Raw genomic sequence first — 14,533 nt, 5'->3', positions numbered from 1 at the left:
ATTACAATTAGGCGGTAACAATATGTGGAAAAAGAACTCAAATCTTGCAATGTCAAATCTAAAATAGCCTATGACATGCTGGTAGAACACCTATAGGAACGGAAATCTATGATGAAAGTGTATTTATTGGCGTTTGGACTGATGTCATGGTAAACGCATTGGTGAGTTGATTCGGTTTTGGAACGTTGCGCGTGGGAGACGGGAGTAGGCTACATAGGCAGCAAAATACTTGTATTATATTTAATTATTATTTGTTACGGAAGTTTGAAAATTGCGTTTAGTAATAATTTTATTGAAATGGATAAAAATACTCCGTTATATATCTGGAAAAAAATAGTGCTTTGTAATTGATATTAAATACTACATTGAGTAGCGCGATAGGCTATCGGTTAAAACAGAGGTTTGCAACATTTTTTACGGGAGGGCCAGAGACAAGATAACTGGGTGAGGCCGCGGGCCGCACCTATATTTAAGATAGCCTTTCTAGTAGTTGCAGACACAAAAAATTGTTTCTTTTTGTTGTTGATCACACGGCATTGTTAGGGGTTCTTGCAGAAATGGTGAGTTAAAACGCATAAATTACTAAAGAAAACTGTTATCCAAATTTATTGTCACACCGACTTTACCCGAATTCAGTGAGAAACACGTTTTTATAACATCGTGTATTTTGCAACAGGATTTTGCGGTGACCGTACATTTGAACCCACGTACATTTGAACCCATGTGTATATCCACGGGTTCAATCTATATGCGGGTGCTAAAACCCATGGGTTAGGGTTAGTGTGGGTTCAACTATCCGAAAAACAAAAAAAATTTCTTAGGAGCAATAGCATACAGGTGCAATTGCCATGGGTTCAAATGTAATGGAACCAGATTTTGCTAATATGACAGTGGCACTCGGGTACTGGTGTAGGCTTTGCGACGCAAGGGAATTGGAATTGCTCACACGTACCAGATTAAATAAACAAAAATCTCGTTTTGCGGGCAAATTACCAAAATGGGCATTTCGCCGCGGGTCGCACAATTTTTCCTTGTATGCCGCATTTGGCCCGCGGGCCGCAGTTTGCACACGCCTTGGTTAAAGCGTTATACTCAAGTTTGTTTTCATCGCAAATTTGTTTTCATCACAAATTACATATCCAGTTTGAATTCAATTGCAGGGTTTGATAAATTGTGTACGCAATATCGAACTGGAAAGACTTCGGCCTTTCCAAATAATAGATGTAGATAACTGAGGTTGCTATTCTCTTCATACATTACCACAGTATGGCAATAACAACAGATGATTCGTACGTCCAATGGCGCCCAGGAGAACCGGACACAGGACCGATGTTCTTCAAATGGAAAAATATTTACATCGATGTGCGGGATTCAACCGAAGAACGACAAGGAATGGCAAATTCTCACCCCGCGTATAAACTACACGGAGTTGTTTGCTGGCAAAGTAAATAAGTTTTATAAAAACTTTCACGAATCAAACACCAGGTTGATTATTAGTTTTCGGAAAAAATTCAGAAATTCGTATTCTAATAAAAAATTTTAAACTTGATATCGAGCATACGGATTTATGATGCATTGTATTCAGGAAATTGCATATGACTCTATTTTTCTAGACCCCCTTCCGAATGAGATTTAATCACCATTTGGTTGGTAAAAGTTGGATTTAGCAAAAAGAGAATGTAAATTCAGTTGCATGTAAGATGCTCACCAATTATTGTATTAAATTAAAATCCCAAAGAGTAATCGACATCGAGAGTTAACCAATCAGTAACATCGCACACATCAGTAATCAATATTGTTGCAAAAGAAATCAGTTTTTCGAGTCTATACGATATTCTTCGTATGCAAGACTTACAATTTCAAATTCTATGTGAAAAATCGTTTATTCATCAATATTATGCTGATAAATACTGATAAATGTTTATGCGAAACAGTGTTTTACTGTGGCCCCGGGCATAGAAAGTCCTTTCATGATTACAGATTAAGTGCATATTTGTCGAGTTCCGCAGCAAACAGTGTTTAGGACAATTTTAATTTCACGAAACAAGCCCAAATCAAAACTTATCAGTGGCATCCTTACCCAGAGGGATTGGTAGTACTTGAAAGTGTTTCTGCTGTTTAAGAAAAAATGTTATATATTGTAAGTAAGGTAACTATATGTATGGGCAGTCTTACTTTGACATGAAAATTCGATTGATTTGTATCAGTGATATTCAATTCAAACTAGTAAGTAAATCGTAATTACCTTCTCACTTTGATGTCGCGTTACAAATAAAACTAGGAATATTGTTTGTTGTAAATCGCTTGACTGGGAGAATCAGTTTTAATCATACAGAACATTGCAGAATAGCAATTGAAAAAGTGCAAGATAAGACATTCGAATTGCTTGTAGGATTGTTTTATTTGCCAGATAAACAATTCTGGACGCTCCAGAAGTATGTGTACCAATGCGGAGGTAACTAATTTTGTTCGCCTACTTTACCTTAAATTGTATAAAGGGGGTGAAACCTATGGGCAGGGGGTATATTCACTTGGCTAACACAGCCGGTACCCGAACTCGTAATAGAACTAAAATAAGAAAAATCGGAAGGAAATTATGGCCCAACCTGGTACGTGAGTACCCAATTTTGTAAAAATGAAGTGTTGATAAAGAATTTGCTTAGCATTGATTAATTGTTTGATAGATAGCCTTTGTCACGATGAATTAAATAGTTATTCAATTGAGTAGTATATTTTATATTTCTACCATCGTGGTTTCGGAAACTTTCCACTGCAAACCGAAGCAAGCATGCGAAAACGGGAACTGCAGACTATTACCAGCACATTTGACAAATCAAGACTTCAATCTCGATGAATATTTACGCAGAAAGGAGTTCCCTGTTACTTGCGAATCTGACGGTGATGAAATGATGAAGATAAGAGCCATTTTAATGGAATTTCAGAAGGAACTGAAAGAAATTAAGAAAGGTTATTCGTTATTTTTTCGTCATTTTGTAGCAAACCGAAGGAAATCTCGATTATTCAATTAAATCTCCATGTCTGGTACAAGCATAGTTAACTATTTTCGCAGAATGGAGTTTCCTGTTACTGTGAAGCTAAGAGAGGTGAAATCACGCAGATAGAGGCCATTTTAATGAAATTTCATACAAAACTTAATGAAATTGAAAACGGCTATGTATTGTGTCATTTAGTAAAAAGGGAATGAACAAATTTTCAGGTTTATCTCTGTTCCGATAATGGACATTAATCTTACGATGAGAATTATTCTGATCGTATTTCGATATAAAATTGATTGGTAAAGATTGGGTTTAGATATGCGTTAAAAACTAGCGTGGGTAAATTTTTACATTTTTAAAAAAGACTATAGGTCCTTGATTTTGTGAATGAAATTCTCATCAAATGGAAGTGAATTTTTTTTGATTCATCCTTTTGAACAAAAATGATAAGACCGACCACTCTCTTAACATAATCCAAATATACTCAGACACATTATCGTGATTAAAGACTTCTAAATACTGTAAATATATCAAATGTTACTGTTCTTCTATTTCCTTCATCTACAGAGTTGAAACTGCAAAAGACAACATCAACAGGTCAAAATAGAGACGAGATTGGAATAAAAACGAATCATGAAACGCAATTGCACAATCGCAAAAGTATTGTTTAACTTGTGTATGAATGTTAAAATACAAAACCAGAAATTTTTGCCACGTTTTATAAACTCAATCATATCTATGAACCGAGTATTTACTGACATCACTGATAAAGTAAGGTTTTGATAGACTTGTTTTCAAAACTGGTTTTTGTTTTGTCCTTTTCTTAATTGTATATTGGAATATTTGTTTGGTGACATACAATGTACATGACTTGTGTAGTTGTGTAGGTTTCATGTTTGTTTATTTGCAGAATGTCCTTCCCTGCCTACCAATATTCCATATGGGAAAATAACTTGTTCAGATTCTAATCATCAGGGATCAATTTGCAATATTACATGTTTGCAGAATCATATTATTAAGGTATGGCAAACTCTAACTTTTCAAAAACTTAAGACAAGGATTTGAAATCACCCAATAATCCCCAAACCTAGTTATTTGGACGAATCAGAAGTTGGTATACCATTGGGGTTTTATTTTCATCCACTCCGTTCCCAGCAATATACCGATCCGCGACTTATATTTCTATTTATTCGAGTTTACTCTCTTTTGTAATGAAACTATATCAAATTGGCAATACAGCAATGGTGAAATGGATTATTTATCATCAGTTTTCTTAAAGAAAAAAGATGCAAATTTTGGTGGAATAAATCGAACAATATAGTTTAACAAGAGAGCGATGCTCCAATATTTTGAGACGGATTAATACACGTACAGTTTTCATAGTAGCCAACCGGTACCCGAGTTGTGTTCACGACTTCACTACACCACAAGGTATCTAATATCAGACGAAGTCGCCTCGGAAGAAGGAGCGCTATTTTTACTTTTGATGACGTCTTCGCACACAAAAAAACGAATCTCTACGAGCCCACTAAAAGTGATAGCCTTCTAGCGAAAAATTACAATCTTTAACCAATGGAAATTTCAAAACAATTGGTCCAGTAATTAAAGAGAAAATTAATGGAAATTACATACAAATTCTTCAAGAACAATAAAAACGACATATTAACAAAACGATCAATATATCCACTCCGTGTCACTGAATTAGAGAATTGTTGGCTAAGTTGACGGGAGAATACTCTCAGAATTATTTACATCACAATACAACAGCGACGATACTACCCGTAGACTACCTAATGGCCACGATTCATCACGCTACAAAAAAATTTTGCCACGAAATTTCTTCTTTTACAGGGTGAGAATACTTTATATTGTGAAAATGACTTTAATTGGTCGCATAACTTACCAACCTGTGTCTGCAACGAATGCGAAGTCGGGGAATATTGTGAACAAGGAACATCTTGGCATGTTCTGCAACAAATGATAAGAAACAAACCACTTATATCTTTGGTAAGTAAGTTCCGAGTTTTGGAATTCTGTATGACTATTTCAGTTTCGCTATCAAGCGTTTGTAACGATATGAATTGCTCATAACATTTATTAATTGAAAAAAAAAGATGTTTCATATGTATTTGACTCTCAACAAAACAAATAATTTGAAAAATGTAATTTATGCATATCGAATATACTAATAATTACCCCTAGAATACATAAACATACCAAAATTGCAGGGCTAATATGATGGTGAGATTTTAGATACTTTAAAATTTAGGCTTGCATTGTAATTTGTACATGAATTGTATTTCTCTAATTTGTATATATTTTTTTAGTTGTTTTTAATAGTTTTGATGACACACATATTGTTAGTTTCATGTATGTATACATACACACATTACTATATGTAGGGTTTTATTTGTCAGTGAATATTCCGCTGAAATCCTAACTTTGAATCATGATTTGTACTTGATATAGCCTATAATGGAATATTACTAATGAATCAAATTAGGAAAGTGAGCTTATTCTAATAGCATTATGGATGTTATACTGCACTGTGGTTGAGTGAATGCGCACCATTTACTCCGCACTGATCGCCTACGATAAATTTCACAACTGGCTTCATTATATTTTAAACTTTTCAATATTTAATTGGTGTGAACATACAGTCATTGGTCTTTTTTTTCCTGCTGTTTTTAGGTGTATTATGCTGGTTATCAAATAAAATGTTCTACGGTGTTCAACCTTTTCATCGGTTCCACAACTGAATGTATCGATTCAAAAACAAGTCACGCTGTTAAATGCACCCATGGAGCAAGATTAACAGCCATTGAAGGAGCCGTGGCAGAATTAATCAGACAAATGGTGCAAAAAAAATTTTACCCGATGCCATGTGACATTGCAAAAATGCCAAAAGGTTGCTGAAGAATATCGCATGGCAAATTTTTATACGCATATTGCGAATATCAATGTGAACAATTTTTGTAAATATTTTAGCACAGCGTTTCTCAAACTTTTTTTTGCCTTGGGATATTTAAGCTTTTTATCTCGCCTTTCTATTTGTAGCCAGTTGGGAGACAAATTTACCAACCAGAGTTGCCGAAGTACCACTGGCTTGGCGACCAATTCAGTCGCAATTTTGATCCTGGTTCCTGGAACACTTGAAAAGGCAGCTTTCCACGCAACGCGGTTTGAGAAACTCCATTTAAGCGTATTTATGACTATAAATATAATATATAGTGCAAAACAGTCTGCGTTTTTAAATGAATACATTTCAGTCACTAACCCTTGTATCCGCGGGATGGATGGGTAATAGTTCAAAACTAATCTGAGACTATAATAGCCTTTAAAACTGATTTATATATTCAACGCAACTCCGAAAGAAATTTGTTTATTTACATTTCAAACTGCGCTAATTTATAACAGAATAAAGAGATCACTCAAAAGTATTTTTTCGTTTAATAATTTATTCCAGAAAGTAATCGACACAAATTTAAAAATGCATGAAAAACCAACGTATAGTCTTTCGTATTGAGATTTGCTCCAGAATCGGAGTAGTGAATAAAACTTGCTTACGCACAGACCAAACATACATATACAGCCAGTTTAATATACATATACAAATAGGGTTGCCACTTCTGGAAATATATTTTTTTTTCCGAATCGAACCTCGAATCGAAAATTTTCGACTCGAATCTGATTCCATTAAACTTTTTTTCTTTTTTTTATTGAATGCGTATATTTGCCCAAAATAAAAAAAGCTCAAATCTAGAAAAGAAAAACTTGAAAATGAAATATGCTGAATAGCAAGGATGGCAAGGTTTTTTCGGTGACTGAGCCACACTTATTTCCATCATGATAAAAAAAATATAGGTCATTGATATCATCAATATCTGCATTGATGAAAAACTTGCTGTTGCAATTTATCTGTGAGAAACACGGAAAAACGAACCTCTTGATGTCTGGCTCTCCTTCTGGCAAAAAAATCAATCTTTAACCACTAAAAATAACTTAATTAGCTTTAAAGCAATTGGTCCAGTATTCGATGAGAAAAGCGATTTCATCATGACGAAAGAGAAGAATACTAACGACAACAACAACAACAACATAATATTGAAACGATCGTTATGTACACTGACGTGTCCAATAAGTCAATTTCACTGTGGTACGGTAACTGAGCAGTACCGTACCTGCAGGCTTGATCACGCAACCGCTTGAAATAGGCTTCAAATCGGTGTTCCCATGAGTAAATTTTGAAACAGCAAAATTTTGAATGAAATATCAGATCTCATAGGATTCATAGAAAATTTAGGAATAAATGAAAGTAATAGCCTTCTGGAAAAAAAATCAAACTTTAACTACTGGAAATTTCAAAGCAATTGGTCCAGTATCCGAAGAGGAAGGCGATTTTATAATGGTGGTGACGAAGAAGAACAATAACAACAACATAATGTTGAAACGATCGTTATGTCCACTACAGTGTCCAAAAAGCCCACACCCGTATTCTTGTTATATTGAATTAAGATCGGTCTTATTACAGATTTTTTATCTCCAAAATATTAGTATAATTTTTTACATAATCAATGATTTGAGAAAACACATGAAGGAGAACTACACCAAAACACAGATCCGTATTTCGCTATTTCTGTACTTTATAGGCTCATTATCGCGGTAGAACATGCTAAACAGGGAGTTATTTGGCAAATATTTATGCTAGCAGCATAGACATTCTAATTGCATCTGAATTACTATAAATGGGAAATGCTTGCAAGAATATGCTTGAAGACAATAAAATTAACCACAATTAAATTAAATTCGAAAAAAAAAAAATCGTTCAACCGACTACGACTGCGAAAATTTTTTTTCATAAATGTTGAAGACGCAAATATTTTGTGGCTAACAGCGTGATTGGCAAACTCGGGCTTTATTATTATCTTGGACTACGTTTAATTTCGTAATTCAGAAAGTCCACATGCGTAAAGGAACCCGGCGCTGACGAGCGATAATTGGTTGACGCTAAATCTCAATCAAACATGGTCGCTGGAGCTAAAGTAAGACGACATTCGGAAAAGATGTGATTCGATTCGTAAATCCAACCAACTCAATATATTTTCATTCAAGTGATGTAAATACGAAGCCATTTAATATTTTTTATACAAGTATGGCTGTGAGTTTTTATGCCGTGTCCTTAGTTCGATCAGCGATCCATTGCGACTGTGTTGATATATTCTTTCATCATTAAGTTTTACGGACGGATATACACGGATTCAACTGTTTGCGGTGTATGAACACAAGCAAAAATATATATATAGTGTCACAATACAACAGTCAAGAATGAAAGCAGATGAAAAATCCCAAACACAATTGGTAGCAGTTGGTACATGCCACATGAAATCACAGAGTATTCAATTTCGAAGTTTTTAATAAAATTTTGTGTTGATGAGTTACTTTGAAGCACATTTTTTAAAGGTCAGCAGTTGTCATTGCAGCATTTTAATTTGATCTCTCACTTAGTCCAAGAACTTCTCTTATATACATGATCATTCCTCTATTCTTCAGAATGTTTTCTAGATAGTGTGGATGTCTTAGTGCATCCGATGTTCCAGATGCTATGTAAGTGAAAAGTGATTACTTCATTTTTTAATATGTAAATAAATACACATAAAAACCAGAATCAATTCGGCTTCATAAAATTTACTTAAACAAACTATTAAAAATTATTATGAGATTTTATAAAAAAGAGACGAATTAGTATTTGCAAAACATTCAACTTTTTTGAATATTTTGTAAATTCATGCAAAATTCATTATTTTTGTAGTTACGAAACATGTATATAATTGATTCAATCGAATTCAATAAAACAAATTTCAATGCCAAAAAAAACCTAATTGGATGCGTGATTACACTATTTTGCCATCAATGCCATGTATCATACTACAAAAGTTTTCCTCAACCAGTTACTTACATTTGGCAGCTAAGTCTACGCCGGCCCTCGAAATACAACCAACTGCTGTGATTGATCCCAATATTCCAGCAGGAACCTCCTTTATTTCCGAGGGTGTTGCAGGATCTCTTACATAAATTTTCCGATCAGTCTCGCCATCTTTCGGTTGATCTCCAACTTTCAGATAATGACAAAATTTGCTGAAATTGTCGTTCGTTGAACAAAAATTCATGACCACCTTAACAGAAGACAACAAATTTTACGTTTTTTTAAATGTATTTTATACACATAATTGCTGCCTTTGATTAAAACCTAAGTGTTTAGGAGGTCTATACGGGTTTGCAATTCATCCATGCCGATTATAATTTACCAGGCTGTTTACTGTGGCCCGCACTATGTGAGCAGACTTTTTAATTTTTTAATGTATTTTATAAACTAAACACTAAAGTATATATGTTTGTGATTTTGGTGTGATTGGGTCCTCTCTACATCCAAATGTCGGATCTCATTATTGCGCATGTATGACGTCTTGCGCTCTGGTGGACACCGATATTTAGTTCATTTTATTTCTCGCAGAACTTCGCGTTTTGTTCTACGAACTTGTAAGATATTGTGCAATCATTGGCGGCGAACGCCGATGACAATTATAGAAATGAATTTTCAACCCAAATTTCCAAATTAATATCATTCGTATTACTATCTTTTGCGTCGACTTTGTTGATCCTCATCGTATTGCTACATTTTCAAATTGATATATTCGTTCTAAAGTTACTTCTAGTACTTGTATTGATGTTTTGAAATACACGAAATGGCCTACTAAAAAGTTGTTGAAACTGGCGCACATTATGCTCGTTTGGGAATTGGAACAATATCATAGCCCCTGGAATATTAATAAAAACATCATAACCCAAATATAACTCTTAATTTTGATGTCTCTGTCTGTCAGCGGAAGGTGTGTGCAGATTTTCATGCGGTAGTCAAAAATCGCCGAATGCCTTGTGCAATCCGAGCTAACCAAGCTGTTACCAGATATTCAAACAGTAGTCGAATATTTTGCCCAGCCCTACTCAGAAACCAGTAATTATTCACTTGATTGATTCCATGTAAAAAAAAAACTTGCCCTTTAAAATTATGTAAATTCGAACGTGAATCAGAACTTGACTGGTATCTGAGTTTGGTACAGATGTTTGCGGCCCGCAATGAATTTCGTCATGTAAAAGTTACCCGCGACACCGAAAAGATTGAACATATACAGATTTTCTAAACAGATTTTACAATTTAATTACCCTTCTCAACTTTATGAGGGGAAAACATAAAAAATATCACATGACAAATTCGTTTGCAGTTTAACATACCTTAGCGTAGTCGTCAGAAATGTAACACACTCCTCCAAACGAGATAACAACAATTTTCTTTCTAATACTTCCCATAAAGCTGGCTATTTCCATTTGGGGTATATCCAAAACATTGCATAATTCTGTGAGAAAGTCAGGAGCTAGAGCCTTCTGAACCGGTTTTGCACCATTACTGTGGCAAAACACCACCAGCTCAACACATTCATCACAGTTGCTACCTGAACGTTGCAAGCGACTTCCAATTTCCCATATACAACCTAATAGACAATTGGTTGCTTTAGCGCAAGAATCATGGAAACTCTTTGCTTTATTAAGCACGACGGTTATCTTCGAAGAATCAAGAGGCGAATGGCTATAAACGTAAGTGCTGAGGGTATGTGCTTGATCTTCAGCATTTTTAGATGACCCTCCATATCCGTGAACAAAAACAGCTCTGTGTTTAGGATGTAAATTAATTGTTACGTGACGTGGATTTTCTTCACTCATATTCTTAACTAGATAATTAAACTGAAATTACTGAACAGCTTAAACATGTGGATAGTTCAAATATTTAAAAGGTCGTAAGAAAAATGATCAACACTGCCTAATCCCACTTGCCTATCAAAGAAACTCAGACAATTCTTCTTGTAATCATTCTACCATTAGCCTTCATCCAGCTATTACAATGAGCGCGTAGCGCAGCTCTCCTTCCTTCACAAGTATGCAATGCAGCAGTGACAAATTTACTCAACGCGAAAAACCGAGTCATGTTTAAATGAGCTTCTATAAGCTAGGCACAAAAGTAACAAGTAATAGCACATTTGTTCAGAAGAAAACTCCAACAAATTTAATTGAACAAAACATCGCGCGCCTTAACTAAATACTGATCCTGTGTATGCGTTACTTATGTAAAACATTTGAATGTTTAGTTTTATGTAGAAAGTAGGACTCACTTCCATATATCAGTTTCTCGCTCTTAACGTTCGCTTCAGTAAGCTCGTATAGACGTAAAAGTAAGGGATACAAAACTCAATAAAGGTTAAATCGCGTCATCGCGAAATAGCGAGCCTATACAGATCTAAATTAATAGGCTCTAAGTGATATCGGAGCTCCTCGTTCTTTACACGCAATCGTAAAATAGCTAAAGTAAGAGAAAATGTATCTGCGAAATCTTTCTTCTATTACTTTAAGAAAAGTTAACCGTGGAATATATACTCTTAAAGTATGGTCTATCAATCAGATATTAAACTAAAATGAACGAAACATACCTGTGCGTGGCAATATAAAACATTATGGTTAACTCGTTGCTACTACCATTCTTCTGTAAGGCGGTTTGGTCAGGAGTGACCGCCTTCTGAGCCGGTTTTGCACTGTATCTGTGGCGAACAGTTAAATCAGCACTTTGCAACCTGAACGTCGCGACCCTTTGGAGCATAACGATATAAATCCATGTACATCGCAATAATGCCAGCCTATTTCCTGTTTAAAACATGACAAACAAGCTGTAAAGCGTTATTAATATATGTGCTTTGTTCAAAATCTTTTATGCATTTTTTAAGAGAAGTTTACCGTGAAACTGTGATCATAATTACACTTCAAGATTGATCTACCTATCAGAGATGAAACTAACTTGAATGAAACATTCCATGACTTTCTTGTTCCTGAAGTTAGCTTCAGTTAGCTTGTATCGTCATAAAATGATGAATACAATAGATTTTTGTGCACAAGGACAAATAGAAACAGCAAAATCCAATAAACTCAAAATCGCGTCATAGCGAAATAGTGAGTGTATGTACAGGAAGTAGTGTATATTTAATTAAATCAATTCGGTTACGTAAGAGATATTGGAGTTTCTCGTTCTTAACATTGGCTCTCAAGCGTACAATAGATAAAGAAAGAAGAATTGTATGTGCTTTGTTCATAATAAAAAAAATTTTGTTTGAAAACCGTTAGGATTAAAAATTAAAAATGTGAATATATTCACACTTTTAAAATGCCCTATCTATCAGAGATAAAACTGATATTATTATCAAAACAATAACAATTATCTTTGAAATCTTTGAAATAATAAATATTATTGAATTTATCGACTTTTAAAAAACAATATTCCACGCTATTAACTACTTCCCTGTCTTTTTGTCAACGCACAATTGTAACTATTTAAACAAACAGTATTTCTTCAGCTAGACTATATAAAGGCGGAAGTTTGACAACCAAAGCGTGAAATCAAGAATATCCATGCGATTCATTGAAGGGATAATTACAAGAGTAACTAAAGAAGTAACTATTAAGGTCGCACTACCGAAAGGTAGTTTGATATTCGCATGACGATTTATCAAGTACGATCGTTGGCTTACGAAGCACACACCTAACTAAAGTTTCAACGAACGAAGGAAACGCGCATTCTGTAATAATTATGTACACTTCGCCATTTAGACCTTGAGCAAATCACCAAACCTAAGAGTAGTATGTTTAAGCCTATCCACTTTTTATAACAATTACGACTTGGGGAAAGTATTTGAAGAAGAACCTCTATAATCGCTTTGGTCAATATCGATTCGTTTGCCAGCCAATTATTTTTGATTTGAGAGCCCAGGCTTCGTAGCAGAAGACAAAAAATGGTAAATTTCACGCGAGCTACTAGATGGACACAGATGCCGCGATAGGAGATAACGGCTAGGGTTCCAAATAGCGACTGTCAATAGAGCGACCACACGACAGCGATTCATTTAAAACAGCGACTGCCACAAAAGCGAAATCACTTCCTTTATTAATCCAAGGCTTACCCGCCCACGCATTCTTTCACGAGTTAAGTCGCTATCATAACAGTCGCTGTTTTATGCGGTCAACATTATGTCAGTCGCTCAGTTGATTACGTCGCCATTATGACAGTCGCTATCCGACGTGGATACCGAGATAACTGACCGATGAATTTGAATATAGTCAGTACAAATACATTCTCGGTATAAATATATACCGTTTTTTACCAAAAATAGGACCAAGCTTAAATTTTATAAATGATAGAATAATTTTATTAAAAGCTCTCTCCTGGAATTATGACCTAGACAATAGCACAAATTTTTTTCAACCTAGTGGATAGCAAGAAATCCCTCCTACATATTTCAAATGAATAATTTAAACGTGTGAAAGAGGAAGACGTGTTATTTAAGTAAATGGATATCAGTTTTCGTATTTTGTATATTTGAAAATCTCGTAATTTTTTACTTTGTAATTTTGTTTTTGATAAAAGAAAATAAAAGACATGCCCCGAAAATAAGCACTCGTGTTATTTTTTGAAAGAAAATGGAAATAAGAGCCAGTATTATTTTTGGGGTAACACGGTGTATGTCTTTTATTTACATCTTTGTGTCGCTAGGTATATTTCATTTTTATTTTTTTCATTTTTTTTTGCTAATAATATGAAAATCAAGGGTTCAGTGAGCAATGCATCAAATTCTAGGGCGTCTAAAAACTTCCGTGACAGTAAATGGTGGCTATAAAAATTCAGAACAGTCCAAAAATCCACACGGCGTGATTATTCAAAACATCCCATACTAAAACCTATCACCTAAAAGTGGATACACATATTAAAGTTAGCGAACACGACTAGTACAACCCAGATCGCCGTCTGCAGTTCTATACGGAATGATGCGTATTTTGAGAACATTCGTAATTGCATGTACTTGGTTGATGGAACCTCCCACATATATTATAGATCCTGAATTAAATCAGTCTGGCATAACAGTATGGCTGCATCACCAAGTGGAGATGTTTTGGGAGGCATGTTCAAACGTAGAAAACTACCTGGAAATTCTTCGTTCAGTGGTGTTGCCATAACACTAACCGAAACATACGTTGTGTTGAAATATGGTAATAATGTCATTTACTAGAGTTTAACTGTATGCAAGTTTCAAAAATTAGCTATTCAACTATTCGAATCCGAGAAGATAATTGATTTATTTTCAAAAAATTTCAAAATTTGGTATTCTCCATGAATCTTAGGAAAAGTAGGTACTTGTACAAATGACTTAGCTTAGATCCCCTTGAAAAACTGTGTTTGGTTTTGTATGTATATATTGAAATAAATTTTAAATTCCTCAATGTTAAATGTTATACGAAATATTTATATTTAACTAATAGCTCAAATGAAGTTATACTTTAATGGGACTTCATAGTTTAATAGGACGCCAGGAAAATCGAGTATTGAAACTGTCCAATTAAAGACGTTACAGGAAGAACTGAATTACACATAAAAAATGTAGACACCC

At 34.6% G+C, this 14,533-nt stretch overlaps 2 protein-coding genes across 2 annotated transcripts; one reads left to right on the top strand and one right to left on the bottom strand.

Moving 5' to 3' along the window:
- The first annotated feature begins 1,266 nt into the window (after positions 1–1,266).
- LOC120343289 (uncharacterized) lies at positions 1,267–6,656 on the top strand. Its single transcript, XM_078110742.1, has 6 exons — positions 1,267–1,444; positions 2,839–2,967; positions 3,564–3,656; positions 3,907–4,016; positions 4,848–5,003; positions 5,688–6,656. Exons 1-6 carry the CDS (start codon positions 1,267–1,269, stop codon positions 5,910–5,912), a joined length of 891 nt encoding a protein of 296 aa, XP_077966868.1. The 3' UTR covers positions 5,913–6,656.
- A 1,597-nt stretch (positions 6,657–8,253) lies between these two features.
- Positions 8,254–11,009, bottom strand: LOC120342412 (uncharacterized). The gene is made up of 3 exons (XM_039411230.2): positions 10,287–11,009; positions 8,953–9,169; positions 8,254–8,596 (listed from the first exon to the last, which is right to left on the bottom strand). Exons 1-3 carry the CDS (start codon positions 10,770–10,772, stop codon positions 8,481–8,483), a joined length of 819 nt encoding a protein of 272 aa, XP_039267164.2. The 5' UTR covers positions 10,773–11,009; the 3' UTR covers positions 8,254–8,480.
- Between the last annotated feature and the right edge of the window lie 3,524 nt (positions 11,010–14,533).

This window comes from Styela clava, chromosome 3 (assembly GCF_964204865.1).
Source record: "Styela clava chromosome 3, kaStyClav1.hap1.2, whole genome shotgun sequence".
Taxonomy (NCBI): Eukaryota; Metazoa; Chordata; class Ascidiacea; order Stolidobranchia; family Styelidae; genus Styela; species Styela clava.
The sequence above is the reverse complement of the archived record's forward strand: the minus strand, read 5'-3'. Positions and strand labels throughout refer to the sequence as shown.

Coding starts and splice junctions, on each gene's coding strand:
- LOC120343289 (XM_078110742.1), top strand. CDS start 1,267: ATGGCAATAACAACAGATGATTCGTACGTCCAATGGCGCCCAGGAGAA. Junction 3,657..3,906: donor GCAATTGCACAATCGCAAAA/GTATTGTTTAAC, acceptor GTTTATTTGCAG/AATGTCCTTCCCTGCCTACC. Junction 5,004..5,687: donor ACAAACCACTTATATCTTTG/GTAAGTAAGTTC, acceptor TGCTGTTTTTAG/GTGTATTATGCTGGTTATCA.
- LOC120342412 (XM_039411230.2), bottom strand. CDS start 10,772: ATGAGTGAAGAAAATCCACGTCACGTAACAATTAATTTACATCCTAAA. Junction 9,170..10,286: donor TTTCTGACGACTACGCTAAG/GTATGTTAAACT, acceptor TCTTCTGTTAAG/GTGGTCATGAATTTTTGTTC. Junction 8,597..8,952: donor CGTAGACTTAGCTGCCAAAT/GTAAGTAACTGG, acceptor TCACTTACATAG/CATCTGGAACATCGGATGCA.